The sequence below is a fragment of the Benincasa hispida genome, chromosome 4 (genome assembly GCF_027475165.1).
Source record: "Benincasa hispida cultivar pf3 chromosome 4, pf3_genome.v1.1, whole genome shotgun sequence".
Classification (NCBI taxonomy): Eukaryota; Viridiplantae; Streptophyta; class Magnoliopsida; order Cucurbitales; family Cucurbitaceae; genus Benincasa; species Benincasa hispida.
Window position 1 is genome coordinate 70471808 of NC_143481.1, and position 27755 is coordinate 70499562.

At 36.4% G+C, this 27755-nt stretch overlaps 1 protein-coding gene across 6 annotated transcripts; it reads left to right on the plus strand.

The window, feature by feature from the left end:
- Window positions 1–1637: 1637 nt before the first annotated feature.
- On the plus strand, window positions 1638–27706 carry SGR2 (shoot gravitropism 2 (SGR2)). Of its 6 annotated transcripts, XM_090312863.1 has the most exons (22): window positions 2545–2892; window positions 2979–3378; window positions 4275–4375; window positions 6399–6584; window positions 6729–6884; window positions 7116–7187; window positions 7282–7434; window positions 8067–8117; window positions 9243–9413; window positions 9503–9652; window positions 19232–19297; window positions 19394–19906; window positions 20096–20174; window positions 20251–20372; window positions 20517–20589; window positions 22545–22647; window positions 23131–23224; window positions 23315–23377; window positions 24920–24968; window positions 25415–25515; window positions 26523–26569; window positions 27098–27706. In XM_090312863.1, the coding sequence occupies exons 2-22, from the start codon at window positions 3135–3137 to the stop codon at window positions 27324–27326; spliced, it is 2823 nt and encodes a 940-aa protein (XP_090168989.1). In that variant the 5' UTR covers window positions 2545–2892; window positions 2979–3134; the 3' UTR covers window positions 27327–27706. The 6 variants fall into 6 exon arrangements, with proteins under 6 accessions (XP_038884946.2, XP_038884944.2, XP_090168990.1 ...); XM_039029018.2 differs by having other exon boundaries at window positions 1638–3378; window positions 25415–25519; XM_039029016.2 differs by having other exon boundaries at window positions 1638–3378.
- The last annotated feature ends 49 nt before the right edge of the window (window positions 27707–27755 follow it).

The window sequence follows — 27755 nt, forward strand, 5'->3', positions numbered from 1 at the left end:
TAGGTGAAGTATACGATCGTGTAGGAAAAAGTAAGCGATCATCTAAACGATCATGTAGGAAAAGGGTAAGCGATCGTGTAGGAAAAGGGTGAACGATTGTCTAAATGATCGTGTAGAAAAAACTAAGCAATCGTCTATACGATCGTTTAGTAAATATCGGGAGCTAAACGATCACTTAGGAAAAGGTAAACGGTCGTTTAGTTAATAACGCGCGAAGGTGTAATCGGTAAGCGATCGTGCAGGCACTATCGTATAGGCATTGGTTTTCTAAACAATGACACTCTCTTTAACACAATGTCTGCACCTCCATGCTCAACCCATCGTCAGCTATTTATGCATCTCAAAATGATCTTTCAATACACTCATCCGTTATTTATAATAGAAGAGACGTTGCCCTATTTCCTTTATAACCGTCCAATGAATGTGATCTCATCATATTCATAACATATAAATTAATATCATATATTAGTTATAATCTTTTCCTCTACTGGATATAAATCATATTTATATCAAATTTCCTCTAAATTAATGTATCTCATACATAAAGTTAATTATATCATTTTTAATTAACTCGTTCAATTATATCATAAATAGTCGAACTCCCTCTTGTCAATTGAACATTTCAAACTGACACAAAGCTACCAAGGGGACCTTATGGATGCTCAAAGCTCCAACGGTACGTTAATAGCTGACTAAACTCTTTAGTCACAATATCCAACATCCGTTAACTGCTAGGCATTCCACTAAAGACCGATAGTTGAACTCTTCTTGCCATAGATATATTTCTATGTCCATTGGATATAACCAATCATCAGTACGATGACCCTTCACAGATGCTCGTAATTATAACAGGCCCATTTACCCTTTTGCCCCTGTAATTACATCTTCCTCCTTAAGTACCACTGATCCCTCTAATGAATAATACAACATAGTCCTATTATGTGTGAACACCTCTCGGACATGAGAAGGTGCGTAGTGCCACATCGTTCAAGCCTCAGAATCAACCCTTAAGAGAGCAATCTATCTACTTACCCCTATTTTTGGGAACGAGTGAACTCCATATTGTGAAGCTGAGTTCCCAGCTCCCAAATCAGACGAATCCCCAAAATGGTAGGTTTGAGTCGGCACTTTGGCCACTCGCACCCATGCAAATCAAAGGACCACCCTCAGTGGCAGGAGTTCTCAACTCACTCAGGATTGAGGTCATGTTACCAATAGTCATCTTAGTGAAGTGAAGTCTCGGTCATGAACGGAGTTATATGACAAGACATTAACACTTCGAGGTTATGTCTTATACAAACTCTTTGTATAGGACGGCTCCGCTCGCATGTCCACTACACGAATGATCAGGATCAGACCATATGTGACAAGTCACAACATTTGTAACAATTCCATAAAGCAGCTCGCGTCCGTAGTGTTACCAGGATAAGGTTTCCCTCCTATATCCATATACGACAGACTATTTTGGTTGTCACTTAAGACATGATGCACTTATATGTCACTACATACATACTTAAGTTACATAAAGACAACCAGGGATATTAAGTTTATTGGTTTGTGGTAAAATAAAAAAATATCTAAATGTGCAAAGTCAAGTAGCGAAGTAAATATCATATATATTATACATCACAAGTGTTCGTACAAAGTTGTTTACAAACTACATGACACGAGACTTTAGGGCACAAACCCCAACAGGTCATTTAGTAAATTATAAACGATCGTTTAGTAATATATGCAATGAGTATAATTATACACGATCATTTAATAATATATGCAATGAGTATAATTAAATTACTACACGATCGTTTATAATTTACTACATAATCGCTTAGTAAATTATCGCATAGTAATTTACTAAACGATCGTACAATAAATTACTAAACGATTGTTTATAATTTACTAAATGATCGTTCTAATTTATTAAACAATCGTGTATAATTACTAAACGACCGTGTATAATTTCTCATTGCATATATTACTAAACGATCGTGTATAAATTATTACACAATCGTTTATAATTTACTAAACGATCGTGTACATGATCGTATAGTAAATTATAAACGATCGTGTAGTAATTTAATGCTAAACGACACTTATTATGAAAGCGATCTAATAGAAGAAATCGTACATTGAATGAAGGGTTGAAGAAACCGTTGAAGGAAGAAGAAATGTGGACTGAATCCGACGATGAAAGCTACGAGAGAAAGCTACCAGAGAATCCGAAGATGTTGGATTGAAACTCTGAGAGAAAGCTACAAGAGAATAATGAGAGAATTTTGTGGAGAGTTCAATGACAAAAAATGAATAATGAGAGAGATGTTCCATTCTCTTCAGAATATTAGTTGGAAATAAATGTTTTGGTAGAATGTTGGTGGTGTATTGAATGCATATTGAATGAAGGACTGGGGAAATCGTAGAATGAAGAAGAAATGTGACGGTCTAAAGGCTTTTTAAAAAGTAGAAATAATTTTGATATTTCGCATAGAGGAAAGATAAGTAGTAGAAAAGTTTTTAGAAAGAGGTCGTGAATAAAAAAAAGTTTTTGGATTTCGGCCATTTTATGAAATTTTCTAAAAAATTTGCCAAAGAAAGAACCAAACGACTACGCAACAAAAATAATTGAAAATTTTTAAACCACCGCACCGGTGCGGTTCCGTCTGTCACCGCCTGTCTAAAACCGTACCAGAAGTCACATCCACAGCCCACCGCCATCCTTCTCCCCATCGAAGCTCTCTCCGCCGATTCTCTTGGATCGAACATGCAGGGCAATGATTCCATCTGTAACTGAACGTCGTCTCCTTCCCGCTTTTATACATTGTGTTTGATGAAGCGAAATTCTTAAACCGCACCAGTCAAACTCTGTTTCGCTATTCCAAATTGCTCTGCAGGAAGGTGTGTGTGGTACTTCAATTGGGTGCCTTCTGTGTCTGGTTTTCTTAATTGTTACGTTATGTGGTTCTGTTTCTGGTTTCTCGAAGGATTCCAGCTGGGTGTTGGATTCGGGTCATAGTCGACGATTCTTTCGAGGGAAGAAAACTTGCACAATCCTCTGAGTTAACCTGCCCTGTAATTGCTTCGGAACCTCTTTCTCAGTGACAGGTTCCGAGGCAAAAACTATTCAATCAGACGCCGGAATGGATGTAAATAGTTCGAAGGATATAGGTGGCGATGACATGTTGATTTCGGCAGCTATAGGTTCTGCTGAAGTTCCAGAAGCGTCCCCTGATTCACTAAAAAACACGCCATCTAACATTGCAAAATTGGAGGATGTGATCGAGCACTGCGAAGGTAGGCAGAAGTATCTTGCACAGACGAGGAGTCCTTCCGATGGCGGTGATGTCCGCTGGTATTTCTGTAAAGTACCTTTGCTTGGGAATGGTGAGTGCTTTTCATTTTCTTCGTCTTCAATGATAGTTTTCGAATGCGACCTTTGCGAGAGTGACGAGAAACGTGGTAGAAAACCGAGATGATAATAATTTTCTTTTTGAAACAGGAAACTAGCCTTTCATTGAGGTAATGAAATAAGACTAATCCTTTTATTACAATAAGGACTAAGGATCAGGAGGTCTATCGGAGATTTCAACTAGGTTGAAGCATCATCATATCCAATAAGACTAAAGGAATACAATCAAAGTTCCAACCACAATTACAAACCTGGAACAAACACCAACCAAAACATCAAAAGTAGAATCAAAACAATTACAAGGGAATGTAAACCCCCAAACCAAGGAAAGACAGAACAAAACAACACAAAATAACTTTACTAAAATTCTTTTAAAGCAGCTAACAAGAGCGTATCTCAACTGGCATAATATTCATACTATCAACATCGTAGTTTGAGATTCGATTCCCCCAGCTCACTCTTTAATTACAATACCTCTTCAAAAATTCCTATAAAGCAAACAATGACAGTAGGTTTCTGGAAGCAGTAGATCGATCATGGACTAATGGGAAGGGGAGGTGAACGGCCGCCAATTCAAGTTTAAGTTTAGACTCGGAATCATATTTGAGGAAACTAAGAAGCCTATTTTAGGAAGACATTAAAATTTTATATCCAGCCATTGGTGTATATATTTTGTTTATCACTATTTGAAATAATTAACATTGTACTTATTTCTATTCTTCTTATAAAGGTCTTCTTCTATACATGTCACCTCTGTGTTTTTGTTGTAATATAGTTGATATTCTCATTAAAAATAGGAGTTTGCTAGGAGATTTTGAATCAAAGGGCTTTCAAACCTTTTGATGATTTTCTGCTGCTTATGTTTCAACAGAGCTAGCTGCATCTGTTCCTAAGACTGAAATAGTAGGGAAGGGTGACTATTTTCGATTTGGCATGAGGGATTCTCTTGCAATAGAGGCATCTTTCTTGCAGGTGTATTTTTCAACCTCTTGTGTAGTTAGTTAATGTATGTTCACCCATATTTCATGAATTGCTTCCAGTGAACCACCTTAGAGTTGCCTTCTATTCTACAATATCTTTAACTCATTATATTGTTCACTGTCCACTCACCTGCATGTTTATGGAATTCGTTTTTGGATGTTAATTGTAGTTTTAAGTAAGTGAAGGCGGAGGAATTCCATTATGTAAACATATAACATAGTGTAATTAACTTATCATTACACCTTGCCTAAGTTCAAAGCACTATCTGAACTTGAAGTTGCCCACTGCCCTTTTGCCACTCGTTCTTGTAATTGGTTTTTAATGCTGGATGCTTTTGAGTGGTCATACCTGGTAAAATATAATTTTTCTGGGCCTTTTCCTCCAATTTTGATGGTTTCTTTGGATTTAATTGTATTCCATCCTGTTTACTAGTGCGAAAGTATTTGGCTTTTCGATGATCATAGTTTTACTTCAAATTTCCAGTTGGAAAACTTTGTTGTAATGGACCCTTTTGTGTATTTGGGAGTTTTTCTTCTCATTTCATTCTTCAACAAAATTGTTTTCTTTATATACATGAATCTCAATGGAGGATTCTTCTCGGACCATCTCTGGATCACCACTTTTGTCTCTGAGTTCGATGATAGGTTTGTTTTGTAAGTGTTTAAAAGAAATGAACAGTTTAGTTCCTGACCTTCAAGAAATTGTTTTATATAAGGTCTCTGGACCGATGTTCAGTTTATTAAAGAGGTATCCGAATTTCAAACTCAGAGACTATTTCTGTTTCGCCTTCCAAATTTCAAGATTTGGACTCACAAAAGGGATAAGAAACAAATTGTGAGGAAGAGACTTTACAATGGCGACACCACTGGAGGAGGAGGAGAAGGAGAGGAAGAAGGATGGAGAGAGAAATATCACATGAGCTTAAAAATTTTGTATAATTTTCCAACTGCCAATCATGTTAACAAATGTAGTCAGTAAGTTAATTGTCAAATCATCTTTTTGTCAGTAAACTAACAGTCTAAAGACCTTTTCAAGCCATTTTCTAAAGGTCGGGGACTAAACTTTCGAAACTTACCGATCAATAAACCTATACTCAAACTCAGGGACTAAATGTACATTACTTAAAATTCTAAAAATATGGACAAAATTTTTATACCTTAGTATTGAGGAAACTGATTGCTGAATGGTAAGTTTCAAAAGACATTTTTTGGTTGCCAACTATCTCTAAATCAGGAGTTATTTGTAAAAACCGTGATGAGAAGAATCAATGCTATCTTTTTGTTCATTATTACTTTGCCTACTCTTTTTGGAACTAGATTTTTCTACACCGTTCTGATTTTATTGGATGTCCTCAAAGGGTCTAGATTTATCGTTCCAATTTTGGAATTAGATCTTTAATAAGTTTAACTTGGCGCACTGTTCTATTTCAGTTGAAGTTATGGTGGGGTCAATTCTGTATGGACATAAACTGAAAGAGGAGATCTGGAATGTTTTTGGAAACAGTATTAAGCATGCTGGAATGTTTTATGTACTTTTGGGATGCTTATTTTCCTCTATCTATGTTCTTTTGGTGTTCTTTTCTTTTCTTCCTTCATATTCTCTTTTAAATGAAAAGCCTTCTTTCCTTTTTGAAAAAAAAGAGAACACTATTTGACTGGTTTATGAGAATTATGCCGAGAAAGGAATTGTTGGATATTTGATGATGTGTTGTACATAGAAGGGAGGGGTTCATTTTTATCTAGTCATTATCGTCACTTTCAAGTTGGTGTACTCTCTCGAATTCAGTTTGTAATTTCCCCTTTATATGCCTATTGGAGCACCCTTTTATATGTTCATTTGGCTTAGTCTTTTATTTTAACAAGAAGTTATTGTTTCTTTTTATATATTATTCTGTGTGTGTGTTTCTATCCTAACTATTTATTTATACATGATGGTTTGTTTTGTCTGCTTCTTTATTTGAAGTAAATGGAAAAAATGTTCAAATATCATTCACATTTTTTGGATTTGAATATAGAGGGAGGATGAACTACTTTCTATCTGGTGGAAAGAGTATGCAGAATGTAGCGAGGGGCCAAAAGAAAGAGCTGGCTCTAGTCTGAGGCTTGATAAACAAAGAAATGAATCTGCTTCAGAGGTTGCTAAATTGTATGACATTGAAGAAGAGCGAGTTGGTGTCCCTGTCAAAGGAGGACTCTATGAGGTCAATTTGATGTAATCTATAATTTAAAGAATTTTCTCCTTGTTTCATGTTTTTGCCTTCTTTTTATTCTTTCCAATTTGTTGCCTTTTTTTTTTTTGGTTTAACATACAATTACTTGCAACTGAAGTCGTATTATATATGCAGGTAGATTTAGTGAAGAGACATTGTTTTCCTGTTTATTGGAATGCAGAAAATCGTCGGGTGATGAGAGGCCATTGGTTTGCTCGTAAAGGAGGACTTGATTGGCTTCCACTTCGGGAGGATGTTGCTGAACAGTTGGAAATTGCCTATCGTAGTCGGGTTCATTTTTGTTTCTCGAATAGATCATCTTCTCTTATTTTTATCCAATCTCTCTATTGTTTGAAAATTTTGTATGCAAAGCATCTCGAAGTTCACGTTGAAGAAAATGCTTCCATTTGAAATATTCCCTTTATTGCTGTGTAGTTTCTAGTTTATCTTCGTTTATAAACTTACAATTTTATAAATATCTTAATGATTAGCAAGTTATGGATGGAGATGATTTTGGTCTAGGTGTGGCACCGGAGAACATTTCAGCCGTCTGGACTTTTTGCATCCCGGGTTGATTTACAAGGATTTACCCCAGTATGTAAATTAGTTGGAGCATGGAGATTTATTTTGTTGTCTCATCATTACTTGAAATTTAGGAAAGTGATTTATCTTGGAATTCCTAATGTAGGGACTTCATGCCCTTTTCACTGGAGAAGATGATACTTGGGAGGCCTGGCTGAATGTTGATGCTTCTGCTTTTTCTAGTGTTATTAGTTTGGGTGGCAATGGAATTAAGTTAAGGCGTGGCTACTCCCCATCTAATTCGCCTAAACCCACTCAGGTTTGTATTTCTTTCTTTCTCGCAGTTCTGTTAGTATAATTTTACCATTGCCTTAATATTTCACCCCTTCTGATGTGAAACTTCAATTCACAAGAAAGGATCATAATGGAGATTCTGAATCCTACGGGACATGGGGGGAAAACTACCATTTTGATTACAACCTTAGCTCTAATATTGTTACCTTGAAATTTTGAAGCTCATTAAAATGTACTTGTACCCTACTCTAACTTCTGTCCATCTTCTCTTCATCTCTTTAGAATTATGTGGTCTCTTTCCACCATATACCTCTAGTGTATTTTGTTTTACATTGAAGACATTTCTCACTTTGATCCATACACTTGAAAAACACTAAAGATGGGTCTCCCTCATGGAAAAGTACATATATTTCCTCTTAAACATGAAAAATAACTAGCTGCGAAGCAGGATCCAAGATTGAATGATAAAAAAATTGCACTTAATGAGGAAATGAAATTATGGTTCCTTCCGAAGAAAAAAAAAAGTTAGGTTTACTCCAAATTGGAGGAAAATGAAAAACATTCTATCAATTCTCTTTCTTTCTTTCTTTTTTTTTTTGTATGAGATTTTTTATCAATGTTTTCTCCCTCACATTTTTATTTCTTCTAATTTTCAAGGATGATTTGCGTCAGCAAAGGGAAGAAGAAATGGACGATTACTGTTCACAGGTATGTCTACTAGCATTGAGCTTCTTGTATCCATATTATATCCTTCTCAGAATTTTAGGATATGTCATCACGATTCTTTCATGTATCTGTCCTACCAGGATTTTGTTTTCTTTTATTATGATGTCACCATCAATTTAATTTAATATTAGTTATTTTCAAATTACTAGTAAGCTATATCAATAGTTATCCTCTTGATTTTAGTTTCAAAATAATATAGTAACATATGGTAGTTGAAATTTCTCATTCTTACAAATTTCATTATGATTGATTTCTTTGTCTTCTTTTCCTCCTTCCAGTTCTCCTTTGCACCCCCTCCCCTCCTCCTCCCTTATCCCAAAAAAATAATATATATATATATATATATCTATCTATCGTGTTTTGAAGTTCTTTGATAATAGGTTGAGATTTGGAGCAATATCTTGACGTTCAAGTATGCCCTTTAAATATCTAAATGATGTTTTATGGCTTCTAAAATAATTTCATTCATTTTAAGTATAATAATTTGTCCCGTGTTTTATCACTTTCTTTTATTCTTCTTGTTTCTCTTTGGAGATTTCGTATTTTTGAACACTATTCTCCTTTCATTTCAACAATAAAATGTTTTGTTTACTTTTTTTTAAAAAATAAAGATAATAAAGGCCTGGCATTGAGGATTTATCCTTTCTCTACATGCTTGGATGGCTCACTAATTTAGATGGATGAGGTGTAGAACCTTTGTTTGAAATTTTAATCTGCTTGACTACCATATATAACCGTTGTTGACTTACACTTTAACATTTGTTTTTATTATATTAGCCTGTAATTTGCTATATCTTAGTAAAATCTCCAAGGACTGGGATGCTAATTGTCATGTCGTGTCTCTACTTTAAGATAAACATTTGTAATATTGTAAAGTTAGAAAGAGGAATTATTTAATAAAATTCCAGTTTTACCAGCAACAGTGAATGCGAAAAGCTACAAAGATTTCTGAAAATTGTTAAACTACTCGATCTAATCTAATGATTAGAACTCTCTCGTTAATCTTGAACTTGTTTGATAATTGTATAATTAACTTGATTTTGTAAAATTTTGTACGTACATCATTTCATTTTGGAAGCCATTATTCAACTGAGGTTGTTCCTCTAGGTTCCTGTTCGACATCTTGTGTTTATGGTTCATGGTATTGGTCAAAGATTGGAGAAATCTAATCTAGTTGACGATGTTGGGAATTTTCGGCATATCACATCCAGTCTTGGAGAGCGACACCTCACTTTACACCAACGTAGCACTCAAAGAGTCCTCTTTATCCCCTGCCAGGTAGCTAAGAAGCTCTTTTTTCTCGCCCTACATTCAGGTGAGTTTTTTAGTTTTGTTGACTCTTTTCATCGAACATTTTTTTTTTCCAGTGGAGGAAGGGTCTGAAGCTTAGTGGTGAAGCTGCTGTTGAAAAAATTACTTTAGATGGAGTGAAGGGTTTGCGTGTCATGTTGGGTGCGACTGCTCATGATGTTTTATATTACATGAGCCCCATATATTGTCAGGACATCATCAACTCGGTAGTGCATGTTTTGTTTAGACTGCTATCGTCCAATACTTCTATTTTATCCATACTTGTTCTCCCAAGTCCTTTGTTGATGGGTTAACTGACATAAGATTTGTTTGTTTCGTTCTTTCATTATTGTGTGTATAATTCTATGCAACTGATACATATCATCATAGAAGGGTGAAACCTAGATCTACTTTGTGAACTCCGTCCTCTTATTGTGCACTAATATGCTAACATTAATGAAATATATAGCCTACATGTTATAAAAAGGGATGATGCTAAAAGAGTTGCTATCTCATTGCATGGCTTATGATCTGCCATGCTATATTGATCTTCTTACATGGCTCTATAAAATTATGATCAGACACTAAGGTTAGTTAGGATTTAACAAGGTTTCGTTGTTTACATTACTGCACCGGAATCAACTTTTGTTGGTGGAAGGAAAACCATTAATTCTTGCCTTATAAGAAATGAACTCATTGTGATGAGTGGATTTGGCAAAATAAAAGGTGTTTCCTTTAAGCTTGGTCTGGAAAAGACCTTCGGCCTCCATGATACCGTCCTTGAAACTGGCAAGGGTGTTTTGGTTCTTGCCAGAGAGAAGGGGTTCATGTTTATATTTCTATTTCCAATTAATAAATGGAAGCCTAGAGCCAAAATTCAAGCTTGTAGATGTATTGTGCAAGGAGACTGTCTCTCCTTTCTCTTTACTCATTGTAGTGGACTGCCTACAGACTTCTCCTCAGAGGGCTTGATCTGGATTGAGTTGTAAGCTTTAAAATGGGAAGCCATCAATCTCATTTCGTTTTTAGATGGCACTAAGCCATCAATCTCAGTTGGAACCTTGATAAAACAGTGATTGTGGGTATTGATTGTGATGACCATGATTTGGGTTGTTGGGTCTTAAGTGGATGTTTTTCCTCTAAATCCTACCTTTGCCTTCCTCTCATTTGAAAGTCCAAGAGCCAATCCTTTTGTTCCCTTATTATCCACATTAATATCCTTATGTAAACACCAAAGTTGGAAAAGCTCCATTCTTTATACGGGTGGAAGGTTATAAACATTCAGGCCTCTCTCTCCAAGCTCCCCACATAATATATGTATACTTTTCTCATGCTAAAGAAAGTGGCTCTCTCTTTTGAAGTCATCAGAAGGTTACAAAAGTGAAGCGGCATCTAATTTAGTTTGTTGGAAAAAAGTGATCTTCCTACTCTTACAGGATTCCCGGGCATTGGTAAACATAAGATCACTAAATTGTTCTGTTCTTCCATATGGTCCTGGAGATGGTAGATGGGCAACGAGCCTCTCTTCCATATTTTTTCGTTCGGAACCAGAAGATGTTGATGTGGAAAAAGTGTGTCATGTGTACAGTGAAGATGAGAGTCCTTAGTTGAGGCACTTCAGGAAGAGGGGGACAGCATTGTGAAGGTTAACTTACCCCCATGTCTTGTCCATTTTGTGATACTCCTTCAAATTTGTTGTTCTTACAGAAGAGAGCAGTCATCATTCACTTCTCTGCTGTTAGTCAAAAGAAGGGGTTTCTTAGTACGGGGAGTATGATGGTGGACGGTCATGTGGCTTAATGGCTCTGAGCCAGTAATATCTGATTTCTGTATAGTCTATCGTGAAGAAGAAGCCTGAGAAAAAGAATTCAAACATGAGAAGAGAAGGAAATTCTTCTGTAGGTAGAAGGTTAATTAAATTTCCTACAAAGCTTCAGAAATAACATTCAGTGCTCCTGTTCAACTTTGGCATCCAAAGATGTTGCGATTTGGACTGATCTTCCTACCTATCTGGCATTCGGAAAAGCATCTGAGGCCTTGTTGGATGCTGGTGGGGAGTCTTATGGCATCCTTATTCCCTGCAGTGATCTTAGTCTCTCATTCTTAGATAGACGTCACTGAAGGTTCTCTCTCTTTTTCCATGGTTATTTAGCAGATGGTTAGATGCGGTTGAAGATTATTTCTTTATCTTTATCCATGGTTATTTAGCAGATGGTTTCTTCTTTGGCACTCCAGTACGTACTTTTCCAGTAGTCGTACGAACTGTTGTCCTGTTTTCAGAGCATTGGGAATTGACTTCAATGTTGGCTGCTGGTCTTTTTAAAATCTTTTCCACTCTGCTGGCTCTTACTTCATAATTTTTTAACTTCTCTAGATTTACAGAAACTTTTCTCTTGATAGTTGATCGACCAGTGTTCATTGGCGTTCTTCCTTTGAATCCAGATATCATTGAAGAAAATGTTTCAAGTCTTTTGGTCTCCTATGTTAAGAAAGCAGCCACTCAGAAATTCTCAACAATGTCTCCTCCTGGTCTTTACACCCCATTCATTGCAGCCAGAAAGAATTATTTTAAGCAGATGCTGATTTTGTCTCCACTAAAGGAGTCTTTCATTCAACAAAAGACTCTTCAACTTCCCAGTGTCCTTCATGTTTTGATGATGATTCTGATGCTGAATCAAGCTAGCTTGAGTAGTGTGGAACCAGTCTTATAGCCAAACGGAAAATAACATGGATGATATTGATTTGAAGATTCTTAAGCTGAAGATCTAGTTTCATCATTTCAAGGATGTGACGTTCCCCCTACCTTGCTTATTTGCTTCTCATTGAAGTTTTTGGTCCTGAGATAGCATGAAATTTCTCCCATGATTTCAATAGGAAACCATGTAAGAGTTCAGTTTAAGCCGTGTTTTACTTTCCCCTATCTCTTCATCCAATATTTTTTCTTGGATTATAATCTATAAGAGGATCAGACTTTTCCTATTTTTTTAGAACGAGTTGAGGGAGTAGGCATTATTTTTGGAGAAGAGGTCATAAATTGGTTGATGGTTGTTCACTCACTCCTTCGAGGTTTGTGAAAGCTTTCATATAAGTTGTCTTCTTTTTCCTCTTTTTGTGATCTTGTCCTTTAGGTTGTTTTGTTGAGGCTTTGGATCCTTTCACGTGATATCCCTTGTTTCTCATTACCCCCGCTCCCAAAAAAAAAAAAAAGTTTTGAAAGCTTTCCATTGCCATTTTTGCTTCTTTTGGAGGTTCGGATTCAGTGATTCTCATTTGGTTGTTAGCAAGTTGTCAGCTTTGCCTTTTTCATTGGAAGATTTTCTTTGTAGTTGAAGCTGAAGCATGTTCCTGTATTTTTCATGGTTTTTGGTTTTTTATGGTTTTTGGTTTTTTATCTTCTGAGCTTCTCTGGTGCTCTAGAGGTGCCTGTTTCATGATTTTTCTGGCCTTTTGTATGGTTTCAGAGGGCAGTCTTTCATGTTGCGTTTGGCCTCTCGGGCTCTCTTTGCCAGCTTTTTCTTGGGGCTCGTTCACTCAATCGCTTGTAAATTAACCATCTCACTGTTCTCTTTTCTCCCCTCATTGTGAGAGTTCCAATTCAGATTTTTGATGTTTTTTGGTTTGCTTTATTTGTACTCTTCGTGATCTGTTTTGTTATTTTTTCACTCTTTATTTACCACTTGCTTTATCATTACCTATCTAATAGGGATTTATTCTAACTCCTTTGCTTTTGTAGAGGTTCCTCTTTTTGGATATAATATGGAAAGTTTGTATTTGTCCTTCTTCTGTCGAGTCCCATCCCCTATAGTTATTTCCAATTCAAATCTTGTCTATTTGGTAGTTATATATATATATATATATGATAATAAATGGCGGGATATTACAGAAACCAAAGAGAAGATACAAATTATAAGCCCAGGGGAACTCCCTCCTTTGGACGAAACCATTACATAAGTGTTGAAAATAGGGTTTTTACTCTAGGGGTATTTTTGTAATTGTCTCTAACCCTAGGGTTCTCTATAAGTCTATTTATTCACCCTATTCTCATGTATTCAGTGTATTAGTTTTATAATAATAAAAGAAAAGATCTGTACCGTGGTTTTTCTCCCTGGTCTAGGGTTTCCACGTAAATATTGTGTTTTTCCTCTGTTATTATTTTCATCATGGTATCAGAGCAAAGGGACGAAATTCTAGCCATTATGGAAGAAAACCATCCACAATCGTCTTCCGCTGGTGGATCTTCAAGTTTTGATATGCAAACCGCTATTAGGGTTGTGGTTAAGGAATGTTTTCAGGCTGCCCTACCAGACTTAATCTCCGCCGTCCGATTGCAGGCAACCAATTCTTCAGGAAACCATCCAGTTGCAACGGGATCACAGTTGCTGATCAGGAACAGCCCAAGAACATCGACGGACAGAGGTGTTTCCGATGTGCAGGCAACAGATGAGCTTCCGATCGCTCCTCCTCGACAATCTGAGTTTCCGGTCGCCAACTATGGGGTTTCGTCTTCTGTCGAACCCGTTTTTCCGATCGATGAAGCAACACCGGTTTTCCGATCTTCGACCTCCTTCAGAACCACGACCGCGTCGCCGGTGTACACCCAAGGAGTCGCGACAGGCCCGATGAGTTACTCTGTCCGGCAAGGAGAGCAGAATCTCTCCGATTCTGTTCTCAGTTCGTTTGACCAGAGGAATTGAGGGTTTTTCGGGCAACCATCTTGAGCAGTGCAGCCGACCGGGGCCTTCTCATTTACCGGCGATCTCTCAGCCGGCTACCAGTGCCCCGCCGGCGACCATGGCGACTCGATTTCCAGCCGGTTGTAGTTCGGTTCATTACTCCGATGATGTGAGTCATCGGTTGGCCTTTTTGCATCAGCAGATTTCAGATACAATGCTTGGCACAACTTTCCAACCGTCTACTGGTCCAGAGAATCCAGTAAACTCGTTATCTATTTTGCCCAATACAAATTACTTAACTGGTTCAGTGGGCAATTCTGCAGGAGTTCTAGTTGGAGAAAAACTGAATGGGGAGAATTACTTCTCATGGTCCCAGTCAATTCGAATGGCTCTAGAAGGTAGGCATAAATTCGGATATCTGACAGGAGAAATTCCGAAACCCATCCCAGGTGGTCCTCGAAAGAATCTGGAAAGGGGAGGACTCTTTGCTACGGTCTGCTCTTATCAACAGTATGGAGCCCCAGATTGGCCGGCCTCTTCTATATGCAGCAACTGCAAGAGATATCTGGGAGGCAACCAGGGACTTGTACTCACAACGACAAAACGCATCCCGATTGTACACTTTACATAAACAAGTCCATGAATGCAAGCAAGGAAACATGACTGTTACGTCCTACTTCAATAAGCTGTTAGTTTTTTGGCAAGAAATGGATTTGTGCCGGGAGATTATTTGGAACTGCGCACAGGATAGGGCATAGTATTTGAAGTTTGAAGAGGCAGATCGGGTTTATGTGTTTTTGGCCGGATTGAACCCAAAATATGATAGTGTTCGAAGTCGCTTATTGGGTCAACGACCTATTCCCTCTCTCCGAGAGGTGTGTTCCGAGATTCGTCTAGAAGAAGACCGATCACAGGCTATGAATAGTCCGGTGATAGCCTCTGTTGATGCATCAGCCTTTGTCTCAAAGGCGTCCAATTCTGACAGTGACAAAAAGCCCATACCTGTCTGTGAGCACTGTAAAAAGCCGTGGCATACGAAGGACCAATGTTGGAAACTGCATGGCAGGCCCCCCAACAGTAAGAAACGACAGTCCCATGATAGATCAAACTCCGGACGTACTTCTGTCAGTGATCCAGTTACTGAAAATTCACAGCATCAGTCTTTAGCCCATAGTAAGACCAATGTGAATGCCGTCGGAGTAAGTGCCATTGCTCAATCAGGTACGTTCTCAGCTCTTGGTCTTGTTAGCATTAATGGCAAGAAACCCTGGATCGTAGATTCAGGGGCCACAGATCATCTCACTAGCTCTTCAGAATTGTTTGTTACTTACTGTCCGAGTGCGGGGAATGAACGTATCAGAATTGCAGATGGGTCTTTTGCCACAGATACAGGAAAAGGGAATATTTTTCCTCTTGATGGTTTTATTTTACGTGATACTCTTCATGCGCCACAAATATCATATAATCTTTTATCGGTCAGTAAAATTACAAGAGATCTGAACTGTAAAGCTATTTTTTCACCAGACTCTGTTGTGTTTCAGGATCAGAAGTCGGGGATGACGATTGGCACTGCCCGGCATGATAGGGGACTCTACTTTCTTTCTGACGAGACTTCTTCTAAGGGGGATCACACCGCTGGTTTTATGTCTTTAAAGTTTTCTACTTCTGAAAATGACTTTATGTTATGACATTATCGTTTAGGCCATCCGAACTTTCAGTATATGAAATATTTATTTCCACATTTGTTTCGCAATATTGATATAGCATCTTTAACTTGTGATGTATGCATTTGTGCCAAACAAAGTCGTGTTTCGTTTCGTTCTCAACCATATAAGCCATCTAGTCCCTTCTCCCTTATTCATAGTGATGTCTGGGGACCATCACCAACCACTACCTCTACTGGTAAACGTTGGTTCGTCACCTTCATAGACAACCATACACGTCTTACTTGGGTGTTCTTACTAGCCGATAAGTCAGAGGTGTCGTCTACCTTTAAACAATTTTATACTATGATTGAAACCCAGTTCCATGCCAAAATTGGGATTTTAAGGAGTGATAATGGACGAGAGTTCTTTAATACCTCTGTTCATGACTTTCTTGTGTCTAAGGGCATTGTTTATCAGAGCTCGTGTGCTTTTACCCCTCAATAAAATGGAGTAGCCGAGGTAAAAATCGTCATCTGATGGAAGTTGCCCGGTCTTTAATGGTGTCTGCTACTCTTCCGTCCTACCTATGGGGCGATGTCATTCTTACAGCGGCTCACCTCATCAACCGTATGCCTTCTCGTGTCCTTGACTTTCATAATCCCTTAGACCTTTTCAAAGAGTCCTTTTCGACTACTCGTCTGATTTCCGATGTACCCCTCCGTGTCTTCGGTTGTGTCGCTTTTGTCCACTCTCATGGCCCAAATCCCACAAAATTTCACCCTCGTGCTCAAAAATATGTCTTTGTTGGGTATCCCCTTCATCAACGTGGATATAAATGCTATTATCCATCCTTTAGAAAATATTTTGTATCCATGGATATTACCTTTGTTGAAGACCAACCTTTCTTTCCTGTTAGTCATCTTCAGGGGGAGAGTCCAAGTGAAGAGCCTAACTGGTCCACCTATGCTATTCCCTTAGGGGATTCCACTCTGATCCCTTCCACTAGTTCTGAACGAGCCTGTCCTGTTCTCCCTACCAACCATCTTCGTTGGATAACTTACTATAGGAAGAATCGTTGAAAGGAAGAATTGCCACCTGTTAATCCATCGGCTCAGGTCCAGAAGTTAGAACCGGCATATGGTTCAGGTACGTGTATTCTTGAAACTAATGAAGTTGATATATGTATGGAGACTGACAAGTGCAGGGACGAAAAAGATGTAGGAGGTCGAAATGACCATACAGAATATGTGTCAGATGAAGGAACAACTGAAAGAGAGAATAATAAAGATAAAAGTCCTATTGTTGACAAAGGAGTGGAAGATATTACTAAAAATCTCGATTTACAGGTGACCAGTCATGCTGAGATACCGAGAGAAGTGGAAAATCATGATGCCTCTCTCGACCTTCCGATAGCATTAAGGAAAGGTACTCGCTCATGTGCAAAGTACTCTATGCACAGCTACTTGACGTAGAATAACTTGTCTTCCGAGTTTAAAGCATTTACCACTAGCTTGGACACCATAATAATTCCAAGCAATATCCGTCAAGCCATGGAGAACTTTGAATGGAAATTGGCTGTTATGGAAGAAATGAGGGCGCTTGAGAAAAATGGTACATGGGAACAGGTACCTTTACCAGAAGGACACAAGACGGTTGGTTGTAAATGGGTTTTTACTGTAAAATACAAGTCAGATGGGACGATTGATCGGTATAAGGCCAGATTTGTTGCTAAAGGTTTTACCCAGACTTATGGAGTTGAATATTCTGAAATATTCTCTCCTGTGGCTAAACTCAACACTATTCGTGTGTTTTTGTCAGTTGCTGTTAACAAAGATTGGCCACTGTATCAATTGGACGTTAAAAATGCGTTCCTTAATGGTGAACTTGAAGAGGAGGTCTATATGAGCCCGCCTCCTGGATTTGAAAGTCAGTTCAAGCACAAGGTTTGCAGACTGAAGAAATCCTTATATGGACTGAAACAATCCCCAAGGGCTTGGTTCGATAGGTTTACTACATTTGTTAAAGCACAAGGTTACAACCAAGGGCACTCAGATCATACATTATTTACAAAACGATCGGTTTCCGGGAAGGTTGCTGTTCTCATAGTGTATGTTGATGATATTGTTTTGTCTGGTGATGATGAGAGTGAAATTTTGAGGCTTAAAATGAGAATGGCCAAAGAATTTGAAATTAAAGACCTTGGTATGCTGAGATACTTCCTGGGAATGGAGGTAGCTCGATTAAGAGAAGGTATTTCAGTATCACAAAGAAAATATACACTTGATTTACTCAAAGAGACAGACATGACATGACTGGCTGTAAACCTATTGACACACCTGTGCAGTATAATGCAAAACTTGGTGTTACAAACAACGAGGTTCCTGTGAGAAAGGAAAGGTACCAGAGGTTGGTTGGAAAGCTGATCTACCTATCCCATACCAGACCAGACATTTCATATGCAGTAAGCGTTGTGAGCCAGTTTATGCAAGCTCCGTTGAGGAACATATGAATGCAGTTGAGCGTACCCTTCGATATTTGAAGGGAACCCCCGGTAAGGGCTTAATGTTTAAAAAATCTGGGAAAAGAACGATTGAAGCTTATACAGATTCTGATTAGGCAGGCTCTGTTATTGATAGAAAGTCAACTTCTGGATATTGTACCTTTGTCTGGCGTAACCTTGTCAATTGGTGAAGTAAGAAACAGGGAGTAGTGGCGAGGAGTAGTGCTGAAGCTGAGTACAGGGCAATGAATTTGGGAATATGTGAAGAAATCTGGTTAAATAAAGTGTTGACTAATCTTTACCAAGACAGGGAGCTTCCAATGAGATTGTTCTGTGATAATAAGGCTGTAATAAACATTACGAACAACCCAGTTCAGCATGACAGGACCAAACATGTAGAGATTGACCGACACTTCATTAAAGAAAGATTGGATAACGGGAGCATTTGTATTCCCTATATTCCGTCTAATCAACAAGTGGCAGATGTTCTCACCAAGGGGTTGCTTAGACCAAATTTTGACTATTGTCTCAGCAAGTTGGGTCTTATCGACATTTATGCACCAACTTGAGGGGAGTGTTGAAAATAGGGTTTTTACTCTAGGGGTATTTTTGTAATTGTCTCTAACCCTAGGGTTCTCTACAAGTCTATTTATTCATCCTGTTCTCATGTATTCAGTGTATTAGTTTTATAATAATAAAAGAAAAGATCTGTACCGTGGTTTTTCTCCCTGGTCTTGGGTTTCCACGTAAATATTGTGTTTTTCCTCTATTATTATTTTCATCACTAAGCTCTTCCCAGCTTTAGATAATCCAATAAATGCTGTGATTGCAAGAAACCTTCTGAAGTACACTCAAATACGAGGGATACTGTCTACAATGTGGAAGTGTTATAATACTGGTTATGTAGCACTGACAGATTTTCATGATATGAAGCTCTTCAAACGTCCATGGAACTATGACTGAACGGGCATATTGATTTCTCTCCAGGTATCTAACCAATTAAATCGACTTTATATGAAGTTCCTTAGAAGGAATCCAGGGTATGATGGAAAGGTATGTGGCTCAATGATTATTTTATTTTTACCATTGACTTCCGTCAAATTCGATTATGCATATTGGGTTTTTTATATATTTCGTATTATTACTCAGGTTTCCATCTATGGACATTCTTTGGGAAGTGTCCTTTCATATGATATCCTCTGCCACCAGGAGAATCTGTCATCTCCTTTTCCAATGGATTGGATGTATGGGGAGCATGCTAGAAGTGAAGGGTTCTCAGGGGTGGACAATCAATACTCTGCACAGAACTCTTCCTTTGATACAGAGGATAACTGTTCAACTGCCGTTTATGGATGTTCAGACTTACACCTGGCTAAAGAGGATGATGAGAGAAATATGCATCAAATGCATTTGGAAGATCCTTCAGTTGTTGTGGACCCTGTGGCGTCACATTCATCTGATCTCATTACCAAACAAGAAAATCCTTGTGGGGTGGCTGACTACGATTCCAGTGAAAGGCTTCCTCAAACAAGCGATGAGGTGGAGGGGTTAAATAAAAATGAAAACTGCGACTTAGAGGTTCCTAGTGTAAATAGAACCAGTGAGCTACAATTTGAGGATTCAAATGATAAAGACGAAGTAATCAAATCCCTGAAAGAAGAGGTCAGTAGACTCAGCGTTATTACACACATATGACATATGTCATGTTTTATTTATCCTTGTACACTTCCAACGTACAAGAATGATTATGCATTCCCTTGCATGCACGTGTCATGTTTTACTTATTCCTATATGCTTTCAACGTGCAACTTCCATGTGTAGGATGTCTTATTTGAACTTTGTGTTTGTTAGGTTGATTATCTTAAAAACAAGTTGGCAGAACTTGAATTGGTGTCTGCTAATAGGGACACAGATGGAGGATTGAGTGAAGGTGCCTCAGAATTGTTTCACTTTTTTGTTTACTTGTTATACAAATGATATTTTCAATTTTTGAAACATTTTATCAGGAAAGAAGAAAAGTTTAATAGGTATGCCTAAGGAGCCCATGTTAGAAGAGGTACCTCCTGAACAAGATGATGGCTCAAAGAGTTTTACTCCTAGTATAAAGTACAAAAAGCTTGCATTTAAGGTACGGCAGGAGGAGTGTGATTGACAAGAGAAAATTCTTTAGATATATTCCAATACATGTGTTCATGCTATATTTTATTTCCTTGTTCAGCGTTAGAGAATACTGGTTTTTGACTATTTTATCTACAATATTTTTTTCTCTTAGGTTGATACATTTTTTGCTGTTGGATCTCCTCTTGGCGTCTTTCTTGCACTTCGTAATATCCGTATTGGAATTGGTAAGCTCGCATTTTTGACATGCTAGCTACATTATAATCTTTATGGAAATAATTGTTGTAATCATTAATCGTCTGTCTGCAATGGTGTGTCGTTACAAGGTAAATTTGCATTGATATAAGGGGTCGTTTGGTTGGAGGGTTTTCTGCATGGGAATTGGCATAGGCATCCAAATCCCATGCTTGTTTTACAATTTTCAACTATTTGTCTGGGAATAAGCTATTCTTAGACATTCTCATTTCCCACAGATAAGAGTTTTCTATTCCCTTTCAAAATTGTGGGGTTCTTTCCCTTTCATCATCTGTTTTTATTTTATATATAATTTCACTTTAAATCTAGTTAATTAGTTAAGTAATTAATATTAATTTAATAAAAATAATATAAATATTTATTTTCATAAATCAATAACAATCTATTAAAATTTTTACTTAACTTATTTTTATAATAAAATTTTATTAAATGAATACAATTATTTTTTTACATAAATTAATAATTTATTAGTGAACAATATCTTAAATATATTTAATTAGTAAACTAGGATTAGTTAAATTTAATTAGTACAAAAATTCTATTTCTATACTAATAATTTATTACTTTATTGTTTTTTTAATAACCAAGTAATTATTTACTAAGATTAATTTTAATTTGATCATTTGTTATGAATATGTAGATCAGTTAATTATTTATTGTTATTAATTTTTATTATTTCATTCATTATTAACACATCATATGTAAAAAAATAATAATTTAGTATTCTTTATTGATATATCATATTTTTATCTTTTTTATTATTTTTTATAAAATATATTGTTTTTTAGAATATATGTTCTTATATTATTTAATTAAAAATTAAAATTACTAATGTTAAAATTAATTCATTATAAAAATGATTAGGTATTAAATTACAATTAGTATGACGTTCATTAAATATACTAATTGGTTAATTTTTAATTATAAATACTCATTTTTCAAATATTTACAATTAAAATTATTATTGATTCATAATTAATTAATTTTTTTATTGATATATTGAATGTTGTTTATTGGTTAATAAATTAATCTATTACAATTATAAAAGATTTTCATGCTTACTTTCATAAATTAAATAAAAACATAATTTTTGTTCATAAAATTCTGATAGCATTCCCATGCACAACCAAACACAACCATCTTTGATTTCCAGACATTCTCTATTCTCAGGTATCTATAAAACCTTACCAAACGAGGACCATTTAGTTGCCCCTGTAAACTCTCTATCTATGTTGAAATGTTTAGGATGCCTAAACTATTTAGTATGGAGCTGGATAATCTTGTTGCATACTTGATTTAGTTTACAAACATTAGGCCCTCCAAATGATTTTATTGAGTGAGTTTTCAGTTGTTAAGAGGGCTGTTGCTTCGGTGATGTTTGGAGATCTTTTTGTTTGTGGTATTTGGGGAAGATTGAATTGGCCTAGTGTTTATGGAAAGAGTTGCTCTGTTGCGATGCTGGTTTTCTTTTTTTCTTCTTTTCCCCTTTTTTATTTGGATTTATTGGGGATGTTTCATCTCCCTTGTTTTGCTTGCGTTATTGTTCTACCCTTCTAGGAAATTGTATCTTTGAACTTTTTGTTTCTTTTCATTTATTAATGAAATGTTTTTTTTTAAAAAAAATAAATAAAAAAAAAGGAGTAAGAGCTGTCTGCCCATTTTGTTTCTTGATTTCAGATCATAGAAGTGATCTGCATGCTAACGAGATTTATTTATTATAATTGATTAACGTGCTGTACATGTAAATCCATCTTGCATTGCAGAAAAATTGATGTTTCTTTTTGGCATTAAACTAGCAAGTTTCTTTTTATTTTGATATTGGTATCCCATATGTTCTTTCTGAATCTGGAGTTCAGTTGCACTCCTGGACTTTGGTTTATATGCTAAATTATTTTGATGATTCTAAAACTTTTTTGTTGGTCTTCAGGAAAAGGGCAAGAATATTGGGATGAAGAAAATATAAATGAAGAGATGCCAGCTTGTCGACAAATGTTTAACATTTTTCATCCATTTGATCCTGTAGCATATAGGTCTTTGAAAGCTAACTTTTGTAATTCGCCAATAGAAAATGCATTTTTGACCATTCAAGTGCTTGATTATTTTTAATAACCAGCCACTTTGTGATGTACTTGTCTGTTATTTGACCGACATCCTTTCTCCTCTTTGACCTCTGCTTTTAGTTTGACACCGTCATTTTCTATTTATTGACTGTGTTTTTCTTTTTGGGCATGCATTCTTGGAGTCATTTGTTATATGCGCACCACTTATCCACAGAGCCCAACCACATGCTCTCGGACATTTTGCTCTGTGAATGCATGCCTAAACATTTCTTTGCTGCGTTTTGAGTTCATTCATAATATTTTAAATTGAAATTCTCTCCTTTAAAAAAAAACAATAAGATGTGATTTTCTTGTTTGTAATCAATCTCCATTTTCTCATTTTCTTCTCCATATGGTAGTGATTAGTATACATTATGGAGAGCGTTTAATGGAAGTTTTGTTGAATTTATACAGAGTAGAGCCACTTGTTTGCAAGGAGTACATGCTTAAACGACCTGTTATTATACCTTTCCATAGAGGTGGAAGGAGGTTGCATATTGGATTTCGTGTAAATATCTTCATTGTATTGATATAGTGAATTTCATTATTCTTGAACTTGCTTTTGTGATTCTGATAGATTTTCCTGTATGTTGTGCAGGAATTTGCTGATAACTTGGCTCTTCGTTCCCAGGCAATGAAGGACAATCTACACACTTTTGGGGTGGGTTGTAATAAACTTTTTAAGATTGCGCCTTCATCAATCAATTTTTTAGATCTTTTCATCATACTATACAAGTTACTAGTACACCATTTGATATTAAAGAAAAATACATTCTGAAATTATTTAAATTACTTCCATTCTATTATTGTTAAAGCTGTACTTGGAATTTACCTTCCAATTGCGTTGCTCGTTAAAATGCATTCTAAGAAGATTCTTGGGTGGAATTCCTTTTAAGGGCATTGCCATCCTAAATGCACAAAAAATAATGAATATTAAAATTAATTGCTGATATTATTTATTTATTTACTTTTTAACTACATTAATATAAAATGGTTAATGTTAAATTTCTTTTGGAATAACCTATGAAATGGTGCCATTCATGAATCTAATCTAACTTTATACAATCAATTAGTTTATAAAAATATATAATATGATTTTAGCTGATAGAAAAATAAAAATCTAAATCAAATTTTACAAATTGTATCTTATTATGTAAGGAATACATACATACATATATATGTGTGTGTGCATGTATGTTAATGTTATGAGAATTCGGAGAAAAATGAAAGAATACATGACTGTAGCAAAAAGAAAGCCACCAAAGGGAGCCAAAGTACAAAAATTAGATTAATATTTTATTACTTACTCTTGTAAAGGTATGCACATATGTCTACAGTTCCTTTGTGTTTGTACTTTTTATGGGTGTATATTGGTTGGGTTGGGAGATTTTTTGGACCAACCCAAAAATTCGGGTTCGTCGGGTTGGCAACCCGAATGACACGAATAAGGTCTCCAAACCATCCCACCCCAACTCTTAAAATTTGTATTGGGCTGGGTTGAGTTGTTGGGTTATTTATTCTTTTTCTTTTTTTTTTTATTACATTTTTTTATTAACTTAAAATACTTAAGTTTATTTACAACAAAGGCTAATAATTAAAATTTCATAAAACTCAAATCTTAAATATCAAAATTCAAGATATCTATTATAAACTTCATATAAACATCATAAAAATATATATGGATTATATTTATGTTATAATATATATATATATATATAATAATAATAATAACAATATTAGAAATTTGGGTTGGTTTGGGTCAACCCGAATTTTTAAAAAGTGCAACCCAAACCCAACCCAGCCCGAAAATACATAACAAATTCACTCCAAACCAACCGAAAATTAAAACTAACCCAACCCAACCTTTACTATTTGGGTTGGATAGTTCGAATTGTTTAGATTGTTGGGCATTTGAACACCCCTAATACTTTTATCTAAATGGTTGTGGTTAAATATGTGGTTAAATATGGTCACCCCCATATTTGTTTCTTAAGGTTTTTTATTTTCAAGCGTGTAACAAACTTCTTTATGTGCATGCGAGTATTTGCAAATGTGATTACTATCTAGCTTGCCTTAACTTGAGCTTGGTTTTGGTTCTTTCTAAGAGCTTTGTTGAAATAAAAATTTCCTCCCGATAGATATATGTTTGGTATTGAGTTAATGTAAGAAATTGCTGAAGTTTCTGGCGTACATTATTTGACAGGTGAAAGTACTCACAGTTTGCCAATCTAGAAAAGCAGATGGTCCAGAAGGTAATATATCAGTTCCTAACGCAGTATCTGCCTGATTTTGTACATTGTTACTTGCGTACATAATTGAGTGCACGTAACCATGTTGACAAGAGAATCAATATGGCTTTTGAGTCCAACTATGCACTGATCAAGCTCTGAACTGAGATCCAGTTCTTTCCTGCCACTACCAGTAGCATCATTTGGATGATCAGGTTGAATTCCTTTATGAACGGCTGTCCACGGCTTTCCTTCATACCAGAGTGGAGTCTCTTACTATTTGGAACTAGCGCCAAGCAGGATCTCTATGATAACTATGAGCCATCTTTTTCCAATTTCGTCATCGTTTTTCAAAAGACTGAGCTATCTTTTAGAATGTCCTCTCCCTCTCCTTACGTACTTGTAAATAAATAAAATAAATAAAATGAGATCTCATTCTCCTTCTTTCATTTTTTCTGCACCTATTGTAGAAGAAGCTGAGGATTTTCAAGGAGAACTGAAGTCTTATGGTGTTGCAATGATAGAGAGATTGACAGGGAGGGAAGGAGGGCGGATTGATCACATGCTTCAAGTACGTATGTCCTTTTACTATATAATCTTAAGATGCTGAATTTTCCATCTGTCTGTAATACATTGCTTGTTCTCATGTGATACATGATTCAGAATTTGGAAGTTTATATACCATACCATTCCTAGTCTTTGGGTGAGAAACCAAAATTGAGAAAGTAGTATGACAGTATACTATCAAGGCATGGAGGAGCTAGCATAGATATCACAACTTGAGGCATTTTGGATGCTCACAAAAAATAATACAATGACTTAACTTGAAGCATTTTGCAAATTAGTAAATAAGTATGATTGTAATTAGCCAAAACTGGAACAACCGACAGTAGTCTCTAAGCCTCCCGATTTACATTTTATCCAACAAACCATCTTAAAAATTTGAAATAGTTTCTGTAGTTCATCAAGTTTTTTTGTAATTACAGCTATACCTCCTTGTGCACTAGCTGAAAGACTTGTATGCAGTATCCTAGGTGTGGCTCTTTTCTATACCTCACTTCATCAATGAAAATGCTCTTTTAAAGAAGGGTGAAATGCGGTCACATGATCAAAACTCTGTAACCATGATAGGAGTGCACAAAGCTGAATTAGCATTTTGTTCCTTGTTTGTCTAAAGAGCCCCACCTCACATTATGGACTGCCTTTCTTGTTGTTTTCCTGGAATATTTGGTTCAAGAGGAATGGGAGGGTTTTAAAGGGGAGATTTGATCAGGCTAAGACACTTCTTTTTGGGATATATTACCACAGGGATTTTTTTTTTGTTATTTGTTTCTTATTTTTAATAGATAGGGTTTTGAATCATGCCATTAATAGATAGAGCTTTTTTATTTAGTTTTGATTGATTTTGGCCTTTATATTTTTCTCGGCTATCCTGGGTTTGGGTCTCCCCCCCCCCCCCAACCACCACAACCCAATATTGTCCGGTTGTTTGGATTTTGGCCTGACATTGTTGTCGTCCATAATGAGAGAATAACTCTTCTGCTGATCTCTCTTTAACCAAAGCTCGTTGACTTGCAGGATAAAACATTTGAGCATCCATATCTGCAAGCCCTTAAATCCCATACGTGAGTTTTCTGTATTCTTTAATCAAGTAGAAATAATGCTCCCTTCCCTCTATTCTCTATATGTCAAGCAATATTTTCCCTGAAGAACCTTGCGTTGTTTTTTTCCATATGCTGCCAAAAAAATTTGGGCTCTGCAACTGCATGGCTGTGTAGACAAGTGTCTTGGTAATATATTTAGCTTTTAGTTTATAACCTTCTAATTCATGTCGATGGTGAATAAGCTGGGTCTTCTTGTATGTAAATGTCAAAAGGGGTGTACTAAGACCACTAGGAAAAAATTATATAGATGCACGATCACTGATGAATAAGGTGCTTTTTGTACATATCATTTGCTGTTGGCTCTTAGACTTGGAAGTTTTCGGTATGTGCAGTTTTTAATACTTGTCCGACAAATCCAGCAAGAAATTGTAGATACTACCAATCACAATCTGCATGACATTTTTGTTTCTCTGCAATGGTTTTGAGCATAAGGAGGGTGGTGTATTGGTAAATAGCTGTTCCATTAACTGGTTTGATTTTGGCATGCAGAAACTACTGGAGGGATCATGACACTGCTCTTTTCATATTGAAACACTTATATCAAGATATTCCTGAAGATCCCGATACACCTCCAGAATTTACTGGACCCAATTCGAAAGATTGCTGGTACAAAAAAAAAGAAACTATTGAAGAGGAGATTTCTTTAACATTTTCCGATGAGGCTGTGGTACGGAACTTCTCGAGGAAGGCAAAGAAAATGATGAAAAATCGAAGATAGACATCAAATATAGCGAAAGGCAATGACATCATCTCTGTGGCCTAAACCACTTCCAAGGTTTAGCGAACGTTGATGGTGACTGGACGGCTGGGATTGTTACGTGATAATGAATTTGAAAGTGGGGAAGACATTTGGTCACTTAACTCGAATTCTCTCGAAAAGAAAACAGAATGGGGATGTAACAATTCCAGATCAAGACATGAAACTTGTATACGTGTAAATTTATAGTTAAAACGTTTGATGTGAGCTAAATGTGATTAGACTTGTAAGCAAGTTATTGAAAGACAGAGGAAGAGATTAGTCTAGTAAAACGCTAATTTAACCATGTATGATTTAGCCTCCATTGATATTTATCAAATTGGAACATACTTTACAGGAAAGCACACATGAAAATCAAAACAAATCTTATTTGTTATACAATGAAGTCGG